This window comes from Muntiacus reevesi, chromosome 5 (assembly GCF_963930625.1).
Source record: "Muntiacus reevesi chromosome 5, mMunRee1.1, whole genome shotgun sequence".
Lineage (NCBI taxonomy): Eukaryota > Metazoa > Chordata > Mammalia > Artiodactyla > Cervidae > Muntiacus > Muntiacus reevesi.
Window position 1 is genome coordinate 51015512 of NC_089253.1, and position 16177 is coordinate 51031688.

Below are 16177 nucleotides of genomic sequence, written 5' to 3' on the forward strand. Positions count from 1 at the left end.
AAAACTATCTTTTAAGAATAGCATCCTTTATCTTGGAAGAGTTCCTCTGAAACGTCACTCCTGAAGTCCCCAGCCTTCTGTGAGGGCGGAGACTCCCGGAAAGGGTCCTGACACCTGCGCTGAATGGCACAGCCCACCGTGTGGATGGGCTGCAGGGAGGAGGCCCAACCTGGACCCCGCCACTCGCCACCCCACACCCTGCAGACCCTGCTTCCTGCCAGTGCTCCGCAGCCCTGAGCTCGGGCGGGCATCCTGGGACTAACCCGCACACCGCCTAGAATGCTCACAGTGCCAACACCACGAGCTCCTTCTGGACTAAAATGCCACGCTCCCGGGGACCGGGAGCCACTGCTGCTGATTAAGGTGGGTGTATCGTGTTTCCCAGTGCCCAGGTCTCCTAGGAGGCCGGGCTCACTGAGGCACCACCGCCCAGGAGATAAAGTCATGTGGCTTGTGACTAGAACCACCAGCAGTTACAGCCCCGTCCTCTGATACCATGTCTGTGGTCCTCTCTGCCACATTAAGAGCACAAAATCAGCCTGATGAGGTCTGACCCCAGCTTCTTCGCATGTTAGATGTTTCCTCAGCTGTGAACTGAGTCAAAGCTCAGAGTCATACCGGACCTCTGTTGTTCATTTGCCGTGTGTCCTTGGCATGTTATTTGATCTCTTTGGACTTTAGTTTCCCCATTATTGTTGTTTAGTTGCCAAGTTGTGTCCAACTCTTTTGTGACCCTATGAACCGTGGCCCACCAAGCTCCTCTGTCCATGGGATTTCCCAGGCAGGAATACTGGAGTGGGTTGCCACTTCCTTCTCCAGGAGGTCCTCCTGACTCAGGGATCAAACCTGCATCTCCTGCATTGGCAGGTGGATTCTTTACCGCTGAGCCAGCAGGGAAGTCCTTAGTTTCATCGTATCCTGTACAAAATGGGGATAATCACAACACCCACCTTGCAGGGTTGTTATAAAGATTAAATGGGTTAGGATCTGTAACGTCTTAAAACAGTATGGGGCACAGAGGAAGCATCCAGTTACGGCAAGTCTGCCATTATTATTATTATTACTGTCATTAATCTTTCCACCACCGTAGGCTACCTCCACCCGGACCTGGTGCACATTCAGGTCCCCCATGATTTGGGGGTTCAGATCTGAACATGAGTACGTCCTCATATAAATGCCCAGCATACTGACCCCTAACCTATCTAACCCCAGTATCACAGCCTCATTAGCCTGAAAAGGCATGGCAGCAAAGGCAGGAGCCCAGGTAGTGGATTCCTTCCATCACACAGGGACACTCAACTGCCTCTTCAGGATGCTCATCTGTGACACTGGGTTGGTAATATTCCCTGTCTACAGCACTGAATTCTCTGGAAAACATAAGCTGTGTATACAAAAGAACTTTGCAGAGGAACTAACAAATATGCTGAATTAACATAAACTAAAAAATCATGAGAGGGCAGGTCTGTGGTCCTTCGTTTGCAAATTATGGAATTTAACCACAATCTGGAATTATGGAAAAGGATAGGCTAATTTCCCAGGTTCAAGCTGAACTAAATCCTTAGCTTTAGAATTTAGTTTAGCTTTAGCTAAAACTCCTGTTTCAGAGCTCCTCCCTATCTCTGCAACTCTCTCCAGCAAAAATGCAAATTGTTGCCTGCTCCCTAGGGGCATCTGGGAACAAATAGATGGTACGTTAATTATTCATGTGGTCATTTACTATTCTCCTTTCCCCAGGAAACTCCCAGCTGTCCTAAGGGCTTTGCAGAGAAGGGGTGTGAAGCTGCAAACCAAAATATAAGCCACTTTGTTGTGTCCTGGTTGTGCCAACAAAGGTTGTCGGATGAATGGAGGATGAGAAGGCGAGGAGAAGCAGGCAGACGTGATGGGAGGGCAGGGGGTGGCAAGGGGCACCAGCTCTGCCTACCTGCTGATCCAAATACTCTAGGTTTCTTTGCAACTGAAGGTCTAAAAGTTCATCCTACCCGGAGCCCGAGGCCCAACAGCAACACAAACAAACAGGAACACAACAAAAGAAGACAATAAAAAGGAAGCAAAGCAGTTAAGAGTTAGCTGGGCAGTGACAAAGAGAGGCCTGCCTGGCCCTGAGGGGTCTAGGGAAGGGAGAGGGGCAGAGGAGGGGCACACTCCTTGGCTCCGGTCGGCCTGGCCCTCTCCTGGGAGATGGAGGCACGAGAAGCCACCCAGGCGGCACTACCCATCAGCTCTGCGTTTTCTGGGGACATCCATTGTTTCTGGGTGGGTGCGTTTGCTCTGTGTCAAGACCACAGACTTTGGACACGGGCAGAGGAGACTCGTCGAGGGGGGTCAGTCACAGGCCCTTGGGGACAAGGACTCTGCCTGCTGCTTCCAGAGGCTCTCCCAGCTCTCCAAGTGGAACATCTGTATCGAGTTCTCCAGGGAAGACGAAATTCTCAGGAGAACAAATTCCAGGAAGAGACACGAGTGGAAAGGTGAGAGAAGGTACGAGAAGACACAATATGGACTCTACCTCAATCCTACCTCTCGTCTCTTTCCCCCGAAGTAACACTCCAGGCGAGGGCAAGCTCGAAGCAAGTATGCTTAGGGGGAAGAAACCTAGAAGCTCACGCCTGTTTGGGGAGTACAGCTTAATTTTTCTTTCCAGCCCACAGCCTCAACCAGGCCCCTCTGCATACTGGACAGGGGCTGTCCTGAGATGCCGAGGACGGGGACATCTCACCATTCCAGGGTCTGTCCCTGCTCCTCTGCCCTGTGTCACTGAGGAGAAGGGTAATTAGCACCACACTCTGTATTGATGTTAGAGTCCAGGAGGGAGGGAGGAGGTATCCAGAGGCTCCCCAAGACCACACACGGTCCAGGCACCGGGCACAGAGCAACCGTCCTCCCCTGGGAGGAGAGGGCCTGAGGGGAAGCGGAGCGGGAGGAGAGGACGTACCATCTTATCGTGGACCGTGGGGGATGGCGGGTAGTTGTAGGGGAACAGTCCTGCAGGGACTGGCCGCCTGTCTCCCAGGTAATCATACTGGAAGAGAAAGGGGATCGGAGAGGTGAGGCTTCAGCTGGGACATAAGCTTCCCCACCAACTGAAGCTCAAGGTCAGGGATGCTGTATCCTGTCCTGGAGCAGATTTCAAACGAAAATGGACAACACTGATCCACTGCAATATGCTTGCAATGATCTGGCCAGGTCCTTAAGGTCTGAAAAAAACAGAACGTCTGTGTCCTCTTATATAGCATTAGAGCTCCTGGCACAGCGTGGGGAGGGGCACAGAGCTCAGAGTTCCTACCCAGAGGCAAGGCGACTCCTCCAAGGAGAACTGCAGGGCCAGGGGCCCCGCCCCAGGAGGCATCTTTGGTCCTGCAGAACCAGCCAAGGGACCCAAAGTCCCCAGATGCCCCCAACTCTCTATGTCTTCTAGACAGATGGCCTCAGGTTTCCGGGGGACCTCAGGGGCTGAGGAAGGTGGGGAAGGCGGGGGGCTCACCTTGGGGGAGCTGATGGATCGTCTCATCACGTAGGCGGCAGGGTCAGTGTAGATGTCCTCACTGCGAGGCGGCAGCCGCTCAAAATGGGCCCTGGGCGAGCGGGCGGGGGAGTACACGCGGCCGCGGCCATAGGAGCCCTGGCCGGGTGAGCGGGGCACCGAGTGGGAGCGGGGCTGCAGGGACAGGCGGCGCAGGGAGCCGGAGGCGGCCTCCAGCTCGTCGTAGTAGACGGGCTGCCGGGAGGGGCTGGGGATCCAGACGGTGCCATCCGGCCGCCCATAGCCAGCAGGCTCCTTCCACTCGCGCAGCTGGAAGGCAGGGCCGCCTCCATTCCGGAAGGAGTGCCGCTTGTCCTCCAGGGCCCAGGGCGGGCTAATCCGATCGTAGGCCGGCATCGAGCAGATGCTGTCTGGCCGCACCCCTGGGGGGTAGTACTGGTAATCGTCAGGGTACTGGGAGGAGTAGGGGCTGTAATATTCAGGGACCCTACGGGACACAGGGTAGAACCTAGAAGGACTGAGAGACAGAGAGGACTCTGTAAGGAAGCCAGACAAGACTGCCCCAGCTGCCCCTCCCTGTCCTCCAGCCTAGGGTGGGTTCTGACTAGGTGGATGTGCCCTAGGCTGACCTTGCGTGCACACAGGGGCGTCCACTGCCCGTGCACCGAGGCTTGTTCCAGAGGTGCAAGAAGGACCAGTCCTCAAACTCCCTCCCTCAACCAGCTCCCTGAGGCCAGAAACTCCACTGATCAGAGCTTCCATCCTTGTCTCTTTAAAATGAAGTACCCCAGAGAGAAACTTTAAGCCCTTCAGCCATCTCCATCTCAGCATGAACCAATTTCTCAGATCCTTCCCAGGGAGGCTAACAGCAGAAAGAAGTGGAATGTACCAGGCCCCTGGAGGTGGGCAAGAGGACAGCAAGGGGGCGCCTTCCCTGATCTTAGGGTCCTGTCAAGGGCTCAACCAGTCGGTTCCTAGGACTCAACCCAAGCGAGGTGCTCTCTCCAGGGCAGGGCAGATCACCACAGTGAGCTGTCACCTGCAGCCCCTGGAGCTGCCCAGAGCCCCAGGGAAGGAGCAGTAACCCCACCTGCCTGATGAACATAGTCAGGTCCAATAAAGGTCTTCAAGTATCAAATATCCAAAAAATGTCTTCTATCCAAAAGACATTTAAAGATATCCAAAAGAAAAATAAATGCCTTCTATCCAATGTCAAATATCCAAAAAATTCAAATATCCAATAAATGTCTTCAAATGAAAGCCAGTCACTATTATCTAGTAATAGATAACAAACTTGACAGTAAATAGATAGTAATAGAAGTAAATGTGTCTAGAGGGCAGAACTAGGGCCAATGAGCAGCAACATCTTTCTTTTTCAAAAAGTGCTTATAAATAATGGCTTTCAAACAGTTAGAGCCGTTCAAACACAAAGCCAGCGGCCTTGGCGGTTAGTGAGTCTTGCATTGATAGAAACACTGGATGTACAGGGTGGGAAGCAGGGATGGACGCCTAGCTGGAACAGCTTTAAAGGCCCCTTGCTGTGACTGCCTACAGATTCAGTCCACCCAGTGTCCTGTGGGGTTTCCCTGGAGGCTCAGATGGTAAAGAGTCTGCCTGCGATGCGGGAGAACTGGGTTCAGCCCCTGGGTCAGGAAGATCCCTGGGAGAAGGAAGTGGCAAGCCACCCCTGTACTCTTGCCTGGAAATCCCCACGGACAGAGGAGCCTGGTGGGCTACAGCCCACGGGGTCGCAAAGAGTGGGACACGACTGAGCGACTTCACTTTCCTTTCCTTTCCTTTCCTTTCTTCAGTGTTCTGAGACAGGCACTGAAGGAGGCAGGCAGAGGGCAAGCCTCAGGGGTAGGGGGCAAATTCTACCTGCGGGACCGTGCGGCAGGGAGGACTTGGGCAAGGGGGAAAGGGGGTTTCCTTGGCTTCCCCATCCAGCCTGGCTTCCGGAAGGTTCCCAGCGGAGGCTGCCTGCATGTCACGCCCCAGCCCCAGCCGGAACAGCACCCCCACCCTCCCGGTCCCAGGCCGCACCTCCGAAGGTCTTCAGGAGGGGGTATCCCTCGGCGCAGGTTCACCCACTGCTGAAGCTGGTTCATGGAGCTCTTGCGCTGGGCGATTTTGTCGGGGTTGGCGCGTGGCGGGAAGCTCCGCCGGTGACCCCCGCTCTCGGAGTCCTGAGGTGGGAAGGCCGTACTCCCCGGCCGGCTCGGGGAGCTATACTGCCAGCCATTGGGCTGGGCGGGCCGCTCCCCACCTCCCGGGACCCTCGGGCCTTCTGGGAAAGGGCTGCCCGGCTCTGAGGCGGGTTCCGGCCCGGCGTGGACACCGTTGGCTTTCGCCAGCGGCTCGCTCTTGGCGTCTGGCCTGTCTGGCCTCTCGGGTCTCCGCTCCACCTTCTCACAGCCTCGGCCGTCACCCTCGCCGCGAGTCTTGGCCTCCGGCTCAGGCTTGGGAACGCTGTTATGGGGGAGCTGATGATGGTGTTTGCCGGGTGGGATGTTCTCAGAGTCTGGCTTCTCGTGGCTGGGGGACGCCAAGGGCGGTGTTGTAGGTGACCCCAGCCCGGCGTGGAGTTCGGGTGGGGGAAAGTGAGAAGGAGAAAAGGAATGGAAAGGATGGGCAAGAAAGCAGCGATGGAAACAGGAGTCAATGCATTCCATTCTGCTTCCTAAATCCCACCTACCACTTTCTTTCCCTGCTCCAGCCCGGGCAATTGTAAAGCATGATCCAAGGTCACCTGTGCGTGTCTCCTTGTCTTGCCCAAGGGCCACCCTCCACTCCCTTCTGCCGACCCGCCTGGAGTCAGCCTTCAAGCGATAGCCAAGACCAACCCCGCCTAGACTAGGTCTCGTCTGGGACCCAGCCGCCTCACTTGCTGGCAACTGTACGCTACACAGAATAGAAACTGCTGATGTCCCAGCTACAGAGGCTTGTGACAGGCAAGCCTCCTCTCCTAGAGAAAGTTATTTAATGTCCATGAGTCTTGGGCTCCTCGCTGGCAGGGTGGGTAAGGACTGTGTGAGGTCAAACGTGGCAGGCACCATCAGGGGCCAGAGTGGCTGCCTCAGACCTCACAGTCATAGAAACAGGCTAGTTCCTTTTCCAAGCAAGCTTCTCACAGGACTTTCCATGAGAATATAAGCTTCATGAGGTTTGAGCTTGTCAGACTTTTCCTACCTTGTTTTCCTAGCAGCCTGTATACATTTGTATTTACAGTAAACATTTGTGAAAAGAATAAGTGAACTCGGGAAGTTCACTCCTTGTGTAGGCAAGGACGTAAAACCTCTTTCTGCTGGGTCCCTATTAAAATCTAACTTCAGACTCGAAGTTCAAGCAGAGCCAGGGGCTGAGACTCCGGGTAAGGATGGGATAAAGTGACTCACACACTGAGCGCTTGCTGCACTCAAGCACTTTACATATACCGTATTATCCTCACAATTCAGAGGCAGGATTATAAAGGCTGTCTCTGAGGGTCAGAGGCTAAGTAACTTACACTCAGGTCACACAGCAGGCAAGTAGCCGAGCTGGGCTTCGTAGCCGAGCTGGGCTTCGAACCCGAGTCCCACAAAGGTGGTATGCTGAACAAAACAAGCCAATGACCCTATCCGGCTCCTGGCCAGGCCCTGATGGAACTGGCTTTTCTCTTGGCCTCCACTGGCTCAGAGAGAAGAGGGGGAGATGCCCCAGGGAAAAGCGACCACAGCTCTGAAGCCACTTAGTCAGGCAAGCTCCTGGGACGCAAGAAGCTTGTTCGCCTTTTCTCGGGGCTCAAGCCCATGTGCTGGGCTCAGCGATGGTGTGGGGGGCCTTTTCACCCACTCTCTCTCTGATGGCACCGCCCACACCCCGCTCCAGCCCCGCACTCACTTGTGACGCGAAGCCTGGGGCAGCGCGGACTTCTGGGCGGGGGGGATCTGTACACGGGCGGCCTCCCCCATGGCCTGGATCCAGGCCTCCTGCTCCTCGGGGCTCTCGGCGCTGAAGAAGTAGGTGCGGACCCCAGCGTGCTCAGCCTGTGGGGAGAGGCAGTGCGTGGAACTGGCCCCAGCCTCATCCACCCAGCACACAGTCACCTGTGGGGAGAAGACACCCAGCCCGCAGGACGGGTGGTCAGGCCGATCACCGCCCTGACCGGCAGCTCTTGGCTCCATCTGGAGCTCAGGGCAAGCTGAAGAGGCAGGCCACAGCTGTCCCAGGGGCTCCAGCTGGCCTCCGGTTGTCTGCCTGTGACGAGCCCCTGGGACACCAACAGACAGCCCAGTAAGAGCCAGGCAGGCTTACCTGCCCTGTCTGAGTTGGTTACAAGCAGACGGGACAGTTACCTCACCCGCTTCTCCCATCAAATTCCATCTCTGATGTGAAGGTCAGTCACCCCCATGCCTGGGAGAGACGCCTCCCACCCCCAAGCACGACCCATCCCGGCTCCAGCTCAGCCTCCGGGAAGCTGGCACCCTCCTCTGCAGAGGAACAGCACGGGCACACGGGGGCATGCAGAGACAGTCAGAGCACGCTACCTAGTTGGCGGCCGCAAGCAGGTGTGGCAGGCGGACACCCCGAAGAGAGCTCCTGTCCAGAGGAGGGGTCCTCACGTGGCCAGAAGGAGGAGAAGCAGAGAACAGGTCAATCGAACACCAGAGGCAGAGATAGGAGATGGCGTGGCAGGAATGTTGAGGAGTGGGGGGACATGGGGAGCAACTCGGGCTAGCCCTCCTATTCAGCGGCACCACCGGGACCACAGCACCTAGCGAGGCCCAATCCACCACCGGGAGCTCGTACCCGGAGAACCTCGGCAGGTGGAGGGGAGAAAGCAGGGTGGCCCTGGGCTAATCCTAGCTCTGTTCCTGACCAGCTCGGCAACTGCAAACACCGTGCCATGTGGCTCTGGGCCTTAACTGACGCACCTGTTCCATGGGTATGTCCATGAGGAGAAGACGCTCCAGAGCTCGATTCTGAGAGCTGAGAACACTCCCCAGGTGAGAGCCACCATCTCTCAGAAAAAGCAGCTGGCTCTGTGCATCCCACTCATCACGAGAGATCCCAGAGTGATTAAGGGTCTCAGATGTGAACTGCTCATTGGCCTCTGACCTCTTGGGAGCAAATTCTGGGTCTCTGGGGTTTGGGAGCAGAGAAGGCAGGGCTGTTCTGGCAAGCCCCAGGGCTCTCCTAAACAGCAACACGGGCCCACACCCTCCAGGAGCTCCCCCAGCCAGGCTCCACTCGCCCTCGGCAGCTTCCCCGGGACAGGGTTTCCTTCCTAGGAGCCGCTGCCCAGTGAGGGAGCGTCCTGCTTCTCTCAGCACAGAGAGGGGGCTCCTTCCTCCAGATCCTGCCAGTCCCCACCGTCTCGCGGGGCTGCCCAGCAGGCAGGAAGAGGCAGGGGGTGCTGACGAAAGTCAGTGTGGCTGTGAGGAGGTATCCGGGGGTTGAAACTACAGCAGGGCCCCAAGTAAGGCCCCTGGGGTGGAAGACACAGGGATCCCGTAGAGGAGAAAGACACAGGGGACAAGGGCGTGTGCCCTGGGCTGGTGGGAGCGGCAGCAACCAATTCACCCGTTGAGCATCCAGCAAGCGTCCTGTGTGTGCAGAGCTCTGCCCTGGGCGCCAGTCACAGGGAGGGCAAAGACACGCTCTGCACTTGAAGAGCCGGCAGTCAAGCTGGAGGACAAAACACGACCGTGGGGAAGCAAGCAGAGAGTGAAGGCGGAGGAGCAACAGCCTGTGACGGGGAAGCAGAGGGCCTGGGGAAAGACGGGGCAACTGACGCGGAGCCGCAGCAGCCTGGAAACACGAGAGGGGGCCAGAGAGGAGGGGGAGGTGCCCATGGGGAGCCCACCAAGCCCTCAGGGGCACTGAGGCGAGGGCAAGGCATTTGGCTGCAGGATGGGCGGGACGGTCCCTCACTCCTGGCCATCTGAGGGTGTTGCCTGCGGATCTCGTCGCCCCTCCCTTCCCCGGGGAGGTCACTGAATGACCACAACCAGGACCTTCTGTGGGCCTCCAAGCATGGGTTTAAAGAGGCAGCGCGCTCCTCGAGGAAAGGAGGAGAGGGCTGACGGGTGCGGAGGCCCGGGTTTGCGGAACAGGTGTGCCAGTCACTAGGGACGTTTCTCTGAGGCGACTGCCAGCAAGGCTCCGGGCTGGAGCGTGTCTGTGTGCACAGGTCTGCAGGGGAGGGTGAGACGGCTGTCTGACTGTGGGTGTGTGTACCATGCATCTGTGTCTTATTGTTGGTTAAACAGCCTGTTCCCATTTCCCCAGCTAAAATCTGGTGCCCTGGAGCCAGCCTCTTATTGATTATCCATTCTGCAGATAGGACCCTTGGAAACTGGAAACTAATTATGTGCCTAAGCAGTCCGTCCTTATTCCCTGGAGTGGCACCTGTGTATCTGCCCACCTCTCTGGGGCCAGGTGACCAGAGTCTCTGGGGCCCCAGGAACTCGGACGCTGCCCTCGAGGAACCTGTGGGTTTTCAGGGTCTTGGACAGTATTTATCAACTGGGGGAGAGAGGGCTTTGTATGAAGAAAATGCATGGTTGATATCATTATTTTATATTTGGAAAATGAAAAAGAACCTATGACCTTTCCATCATAAAGTCCAAAAAAGGCATGGAATTTTTTTTATCACTTCAAACAGGCCATGAATTTTTAAATGTGGAAAAACACTGGTCCAGGAAGAGACAGCTGCAGGACTGTCTTTGATGAGTGGATCCCCCATGGGTTCCAAGCGGCGACGCTTGCTGCTCAGAGCAGGCAGGTGGGGCCCGTCTCCCTGGGCCCTCACTCCTCAAATTGTGTCTCCATGAGGTTAGCGGCTTTTAATTACTGTGTCCATTATATGCTTGCACCCAGTTAGTTGCTCAGTCGTATCTGACTCTTTGAGACTCCATGGACTGTAACCTACCAGGCTCCTGTCCATGGGATTATCTGGGTAAGAATACTGGAGTGTGACGCCATTCTCTTCTCCAGGGCATCTCCCTGATCCAGAGATTGAACCTAGATCTCCTGCATTGCAGGCAGATTCTTTACCGTCGAAGCCACCATGAAACTCATAAATTTTCTCCAAAGGTTTTTCAGGTAGAAGTGAAGTGAAGTGAAGTCGGACACAGTTGTGTCCAACTCTTTGGACTGTAGCCTACCAGGCTACTCCGTCCATGGGATTCTCCAGGCAAGAATACTGGAGTGGGTTGCCATTTCCTTCTCCAGGGGATCTTCCCGACCCAAGGATCGAACCCGGGTCTCCCGCATTGGAGGCAGACGCTTTAACCTCTGAGCCAGCAGGGAAGCCCCAGTAGAGTACATTGTTTATGGAATCTCAAACACACAGGCCTACAAAAGCCATTTTCAAGGTTACAAATATAGCAGGGCGCTGGGCCATGACAGGGCTGGAGAAGGACAGGGCGCGGGCAGCAGGGCTGAAGGGCAAAGGGAACAGGGAAGTGAGGGCAAGTGACAAATCGAGGGCCTTACACGGGCTGGGAGCGTGCTGGGCGCTAAACAGGAGCGGACAACTGACATCTGAGACCCTTTAGCTAAGCTAGCCTGGGGGCCTAGTTCCCTGGGCTAAAGGTGGCGAGGAAGACTTTCCAGAACGGATCTTAAAAACCCACGGGCCCACAGCTTCCGCCTCTTCGGATAAGGATTTCCTCGGTGCCAGGACGCTGGGCAAAGGGTCCGCACATTCAGCACATAATGAAATCTCCCCCAGGAAAGACTGTGGCATCACCAAAGCTCATCTGTACAGGCCCACTCTGGGCGCGAAGACGAGGGGCCAGGCTTGGGGGAGCCTTGCAACACCCTGGACTGAGTCCTGGGGCCACTGCCTGCTCCCCCCAGTACCACCACCTGCAAGTCCCGTGTGCTGGGGGAGAAGTGCCTCCAGCCCCACCAGGCCTGGGAGGGGAAGGCCCACTGACCTTAAAGGTGTGCTTCCGGCTGATGTTGTCCGAGGGCTGCACCGCGGCCACCCGGAAGCTCAGGAGGGGCACGCTGCCCAGGACGCTCTCCTCCTTCTCATCTGCCGAGGAAACCAGCACTGAGCCGCGTGCGTGCCCGCGGGGCGGGCGGGGAGTGCAGCGCCTCAGCCTTTCAGTGATAAACGCCAGTGAACCCCTGCTCCCCACCGCCTGTCTGTCAGGTACTGGGGCCATCACACAGCCACAGGAGAGACGCACCCCCTGGAGCCGGGGTGCTGGGGAGCGTGGCGGCCCTGCAGACACTGTGTTAGACTCGGGGAGCTCACATTCCTAGGAGCCACAGACAAGCACATAAGAGCCGACATTTGGGAGTACTTGCAGTGTTCTAAGTTAAAGCCTTAGACTTAACTCGCCCAATAATCCTACGAATGGTGCTGCATGACCTCCATTTTTATGTAGACAAGCAGGCTGAGGCACAGGAAGGTTACGTAATTTGTCCAAGGTTATTTGAGTAGAAAGTGGTAGACTGGTCCTTAGCCCAAGAAGTCTGACTGTCAAGCTAGCATTCGTAACCTCCCTCCAGCCCCCAGTGCCCCTCCAGAGAAGACAATCCCAGCAGTGACGACTGGAACACATCATAATGGGGGGGTAGACTGGACACTCGCATCTTCGCCTCCTCTGGGTGGCTGTCTCTAAGGTTCTCCCAGGCTCCTGGCAGCTTGCTCTGTTCTCCCCCGACTAGACTTCCCCCACTACAGTCCTGGAGTCTGCCCAGAAGACACACCCCTGCGTGGCCTCTGGCCCTCGGGCCGGGAGCAGGTGAACAAACAGGCTGTGGCATGACTCATCCCGGATCTCCGCAGGAGCCTGCTGGATCAGCTAGCTGGATCCCAGGTATCAGTGGGAGACTCACGGGGCAGGGGTGCTCTGTGGGGACCATGAGGTGGGGACTCACTGAGGCCAAGCAAGAGCCTCCCCACTTCCCCGGGAGAGCACTTTATTACTGGGGCTGGAGACTCTGTGAAGCCCCAGGAGGGTTCAGAGGAGCTCTCAGAGGGGTTACAGAATCCACAAGCCCCCCTCTCCCACTTACTCATCCCTACAAGACGCTCAGCCCCAGGTCCAGCCTCCTGCGCTGACCCCGCACGGTGCCGAGCAAGGGCTGGGTGGTCGCGCAAGAGGGCTGGGGACCCGGAGCGTCTTCAGGAGGCCGAGGCTGTCTCCCCGGACAGGGTGGACCCCGCTGAGCTGAGTCCAGACCAGTGTTTAGGGGTCTCCTGAGAGCATGTGTTAGTGGAGAGCACCCCCCGTCTCTGCACGCCTGGAGCTCAGGGCTTTCCAAGGCTCCCCCTCACACCAGGCCCAGAGCGTCTCCCCCGCAGAGACCCCGGCTTCCCTCCCACCTGGAGTTGCTGTCACTCTCTGGCTCCGGGGGGCCCTGCGTCCTGGGGCCCGAGCAGATTCCCTGCTCTCAGCCTCGGGGTTTCCTCTGTGACTGGACCTCACGTGCAGCCCCTTCCTGCTCTCTCCGCGGGACTCAGGAGCCTCGGGGCACAGCGGCAGCAGGGAGGGGTCCCTGGGTACTACCTTTGTGCACCAGAGTTAATGATTCACTGAAGTGCCCCCAGGAGACCCGGAGAAATCGGATCCCTGCTGTTCCAGGGGCACGCAGGAGGAGACAGCCACCCCGTCTCCCTCTCTCCTCAGCGCCCAGGCGTCAGCGAGACAGGACTGTCGCTGTCATCAACCCTCACCAGTTCCTCCACGCCCTCCGTGACATACTGCTGCCGTGCATGCTTTAAAAATAACCTCCTAGAGGCCGCTGCACCCAAGTTACAAGAGTCTTACCCTCCTTTCTGAGGGGAGGGAAGGGAGAGTATCGGGGCAGGCAGAGAGGGCAGAAGCTGGGGGATATTCATTTATTCCACATCGACAGAGCGCCCACTACGTGCCAACTGCTGTTTTTGGTGCTGTGGATACAACAGTGAACAAAACTGACCAAAAAATCCTGCCCGCACCGATCGGATCGTGCATTCCAGTGGGACAGGAAGGAGCTCAACATACAAGGTCCAAGTAGCAGCTGACCTAGTGTGACCAGGCACCCTCCTCTTCTCCCTCCTTTTCCTCTCCTGCCCTCCTCACCCAGACTTCACCCTCTGTGATCTGACTGTCTTGTTCATACACCACACTACCCGTGAGAACTGCCTGAAGCGCAGCAGGCACTCGGTAAATACTGTTGAGCGTGAAATGAGCGAGTGAAAGTGTAAGCAAGCGAGCTGTCTTGTCTCACGGTCATGCCCCACTGGTGCCAGAGACCACAGAGGGGATGTGTGCACCCCTTTGCACCAACATCCATCAGGTTGAGAGCCCCGTGACAGGGCAGAATAATGAAGAGGGGACACTGGCCCTCGGCATCCCCTGCCAGCACCAGGGACAAGCTCACCTTTGTAGTAGAAGAGGCAGCGATCCACCAGGACGAACCAGCGCTTGTTCCATTGCTTAACTCCAGAGCTGGCCTGCAGGACACACGAGGGAAGAGACAGGAGGCTCTGTGAGCTGGGTGTGGCGAGGAGGGGCTTGCAGTGGAAAGAGGGCTGCGCTCAGTATAAGGACACCCTGCTTCTGGTTGAGGCTCTGTCACTAAGAAGGGCCGGCAACCCCCAAGAGCCCTCAGAGGCGGGGACTGACATTATAGGACTGCCTGGGATCTTCCACTTCTGTGGTTCTGGGCCTCAGCGTCTCCCCCAGGGAAGACAAATGCGGCAGCAGAGTCAGAAGGACTGAGCAGAAGGGCGGGCAGTGGTAGTGGCAGGGTCAGCAGGGAGAACTGGACCCCTCAGCTCGGAGGAGACAGCCTTCCCTTCGTAACAAGCGGGCCTGCCGCCCGAGCTGTAGGCTGTTCTCATAGGGTAGGGGGCCTAGTATATTTCAAAGTCATCGCGTCTGCCCATCAGGAGACCTGGCTGGACTCCCAAACACGATGCTAATTTCTCTTTGTGATTTTAGGAAGATACCCGACCTCCCAGAGCAATTATAAAATCAGGAGATTCGTTCACAGAAATACACCAAAATGGAACCTGGGAAAGACATAGCAAAGTATACATGGGCTCTTCTAAGTACAGAGAAATGACAGTATAAGGAGAAGGTGGCGTTGGGAGGGGCAGGATGGCGGAGGAGGCCTCACCTGCTTGAAGAGCCAGCCTGCCTTGGTGACCGGAGCACTGGGGTTCCGCTTCATGGAGTGGGAGCGCTTGCCGAAAGCGATGGCCTTCCGGGATGGCCGCGCGGCCTAGGGAGACATATGCAGCCCGGCTTCACTCTCTGCCTCCTTCCCGCCCCGCCCGCACGCAGGGCCGCCCTTGGCCGGAGAGGTCCCTCTCCAGAGCCACCCCAGGGACCCTTGGGTTAAGCAGCTCAGGTGAGAACCATGGATCTGTTACTAAGTCAAGGGCACAGGCTTTCAATTTTTTGACTCTTTTTTTAATCTCTAATGTGGGGCTCAAAAGAATAGTCCTACCTCTCTTACTGTGATGTGGTTTTTCTTAAGGAGAAAATAAGATTTTTTTCCCCCATTTCACTTCCGGCCTATCCTTCTCCTACTGGCCTTACTCCTTACCTCTTTCACAGTGCTGTCTTGGACCCACTCAGTTGGAAGTAGATTCCCTACATTTCCATCCTCTCTGAGTCCTATTCGTTGTGGAACGTCCAGCATACCACAGCGGCTGTTCTCCTGGCTCCTTATTGCCACACTGACACTGCCATTCTTTCCCACATTCTGGCAGCAATCTCTCCCTTAAAGTACCACTGATCTTTCACTGCCCAGCCTTCCTTACCATAGTCAGCTCCTAGAGCACTCCTTCAGAGATGAAGGATTTGGATATCAGTCATCTGCTTTGTTCTAAGTCTTGTGTCACAGTGACAATTTCATGGCTCCAATGGCCCATCCAGTGGCCTGGCTTTAAACTACCCTGATTCCTCAAGTTCAGAATCCTTCACTTCCACCCCAGCAACTCACCCCCAGGCAACACCTTAGACCTGGCCCGCTCCCAAGACTCCGTAACCAACATCATCAACTCTCATACTCCCATCTTTCAACCTCAGCGTCCCATCCTCTGGGCTGTCTCACTCCATCACTCATCTAGACCAGTTTCTCTTTTCCACTGTGACCCCCAGCTCCTGAATGTCTCCCTTTTTTTGTGATTCATCAGCTACCTCCTGGCATTGGTTGTCTTCCTGTAAAGCCTAGGTTCCCTGGCAGGGTAGATCAACTGCACTCTCCAACACCCCATCCAGCGCCTTTCCTTGATCTTCTCTGCAACTCTAAATCACAGATTAATCAAATCAAGACAGGGCCCCGCGCGCCGGCCCGCGGCTCCAGCACACCCTCAAGGCTCCCCCGAGCCCTCTGCCACCCCACCCTCCACTCGGCCTGATCCTCACCGAGAAAATGAAGGCTTCCTCAATTTCACACACTTTTACTCAGAAAGTGATGCCCTCACCACTCTCCTTGCCTCTTTCCCTACAATGTCAAAGAAGAGGCATCTTCCTTCTTTCCAAGGCCATTGAGTCCAGCCAGCTGTCTCCTCTGAGACTTGCTTCATCTATAATCGCTCAACTCTGTCTTCATCTCTTCCTCCTCCACTGGCTTCTTCTCCTCGGCAAAGATGCTCAGGTCTCTCCATCTCGAATCATCCATCTGTCTGTCTGTCTGTCCTGCCTCGCACACACGCACACACCCTGCCTGCCCCTCCACCCACAGCCCACTGTC

The 16177-nt window shown here is 56.3% G+C and overlaps 1 protein-coding gene across 7 annotated transcripts in view; it reads right to left on the reverse strand.

The window, feature by feature from the left end:
- Positions 1-16177, reverse strand: part of PLEKHA6 (pleckstrin homology domain containing A6) — a 133118-nt gene that overhangs the window by 23769 nt on the left and 93172 nt on the right. For 2 of the 7 annotated variants that reach the window (XM_065938204.1, XM_065938203.1), the window contains exons 6-12: positions 14594-14698; positions 13853-13925; positions 11410-11510; positions 7364-7569; positions 5528-6019; positions 3485-4001; positions 2936-3022 (exon numbers count right to left, since the gene is read on the reverse strand). In XM_065938204.1, coding sequence (XP_065794276.1) covers positions 2936-3022; positions 3485-4001; positions 5528-6019; positions 7364-7569; positions 11410-11510; positions 13853-13925; positions 14594-14698 — 1581 coding nt within the window. Of the gene's footprint in view, positions 1-2935; positions 3023-3484; positions 4002-5527; positions 6020-7363; positions 7570-8010; positions 11157-11409; positions 11511-13852; positions 13926-14593; positions 14699-16177 lie in introns of those variants that run through there. The other 5 variants (XM_065938206.1, XM_065938205.1, XM_065938208.1 and 2 more) reach the window with 4 other exon arrangements.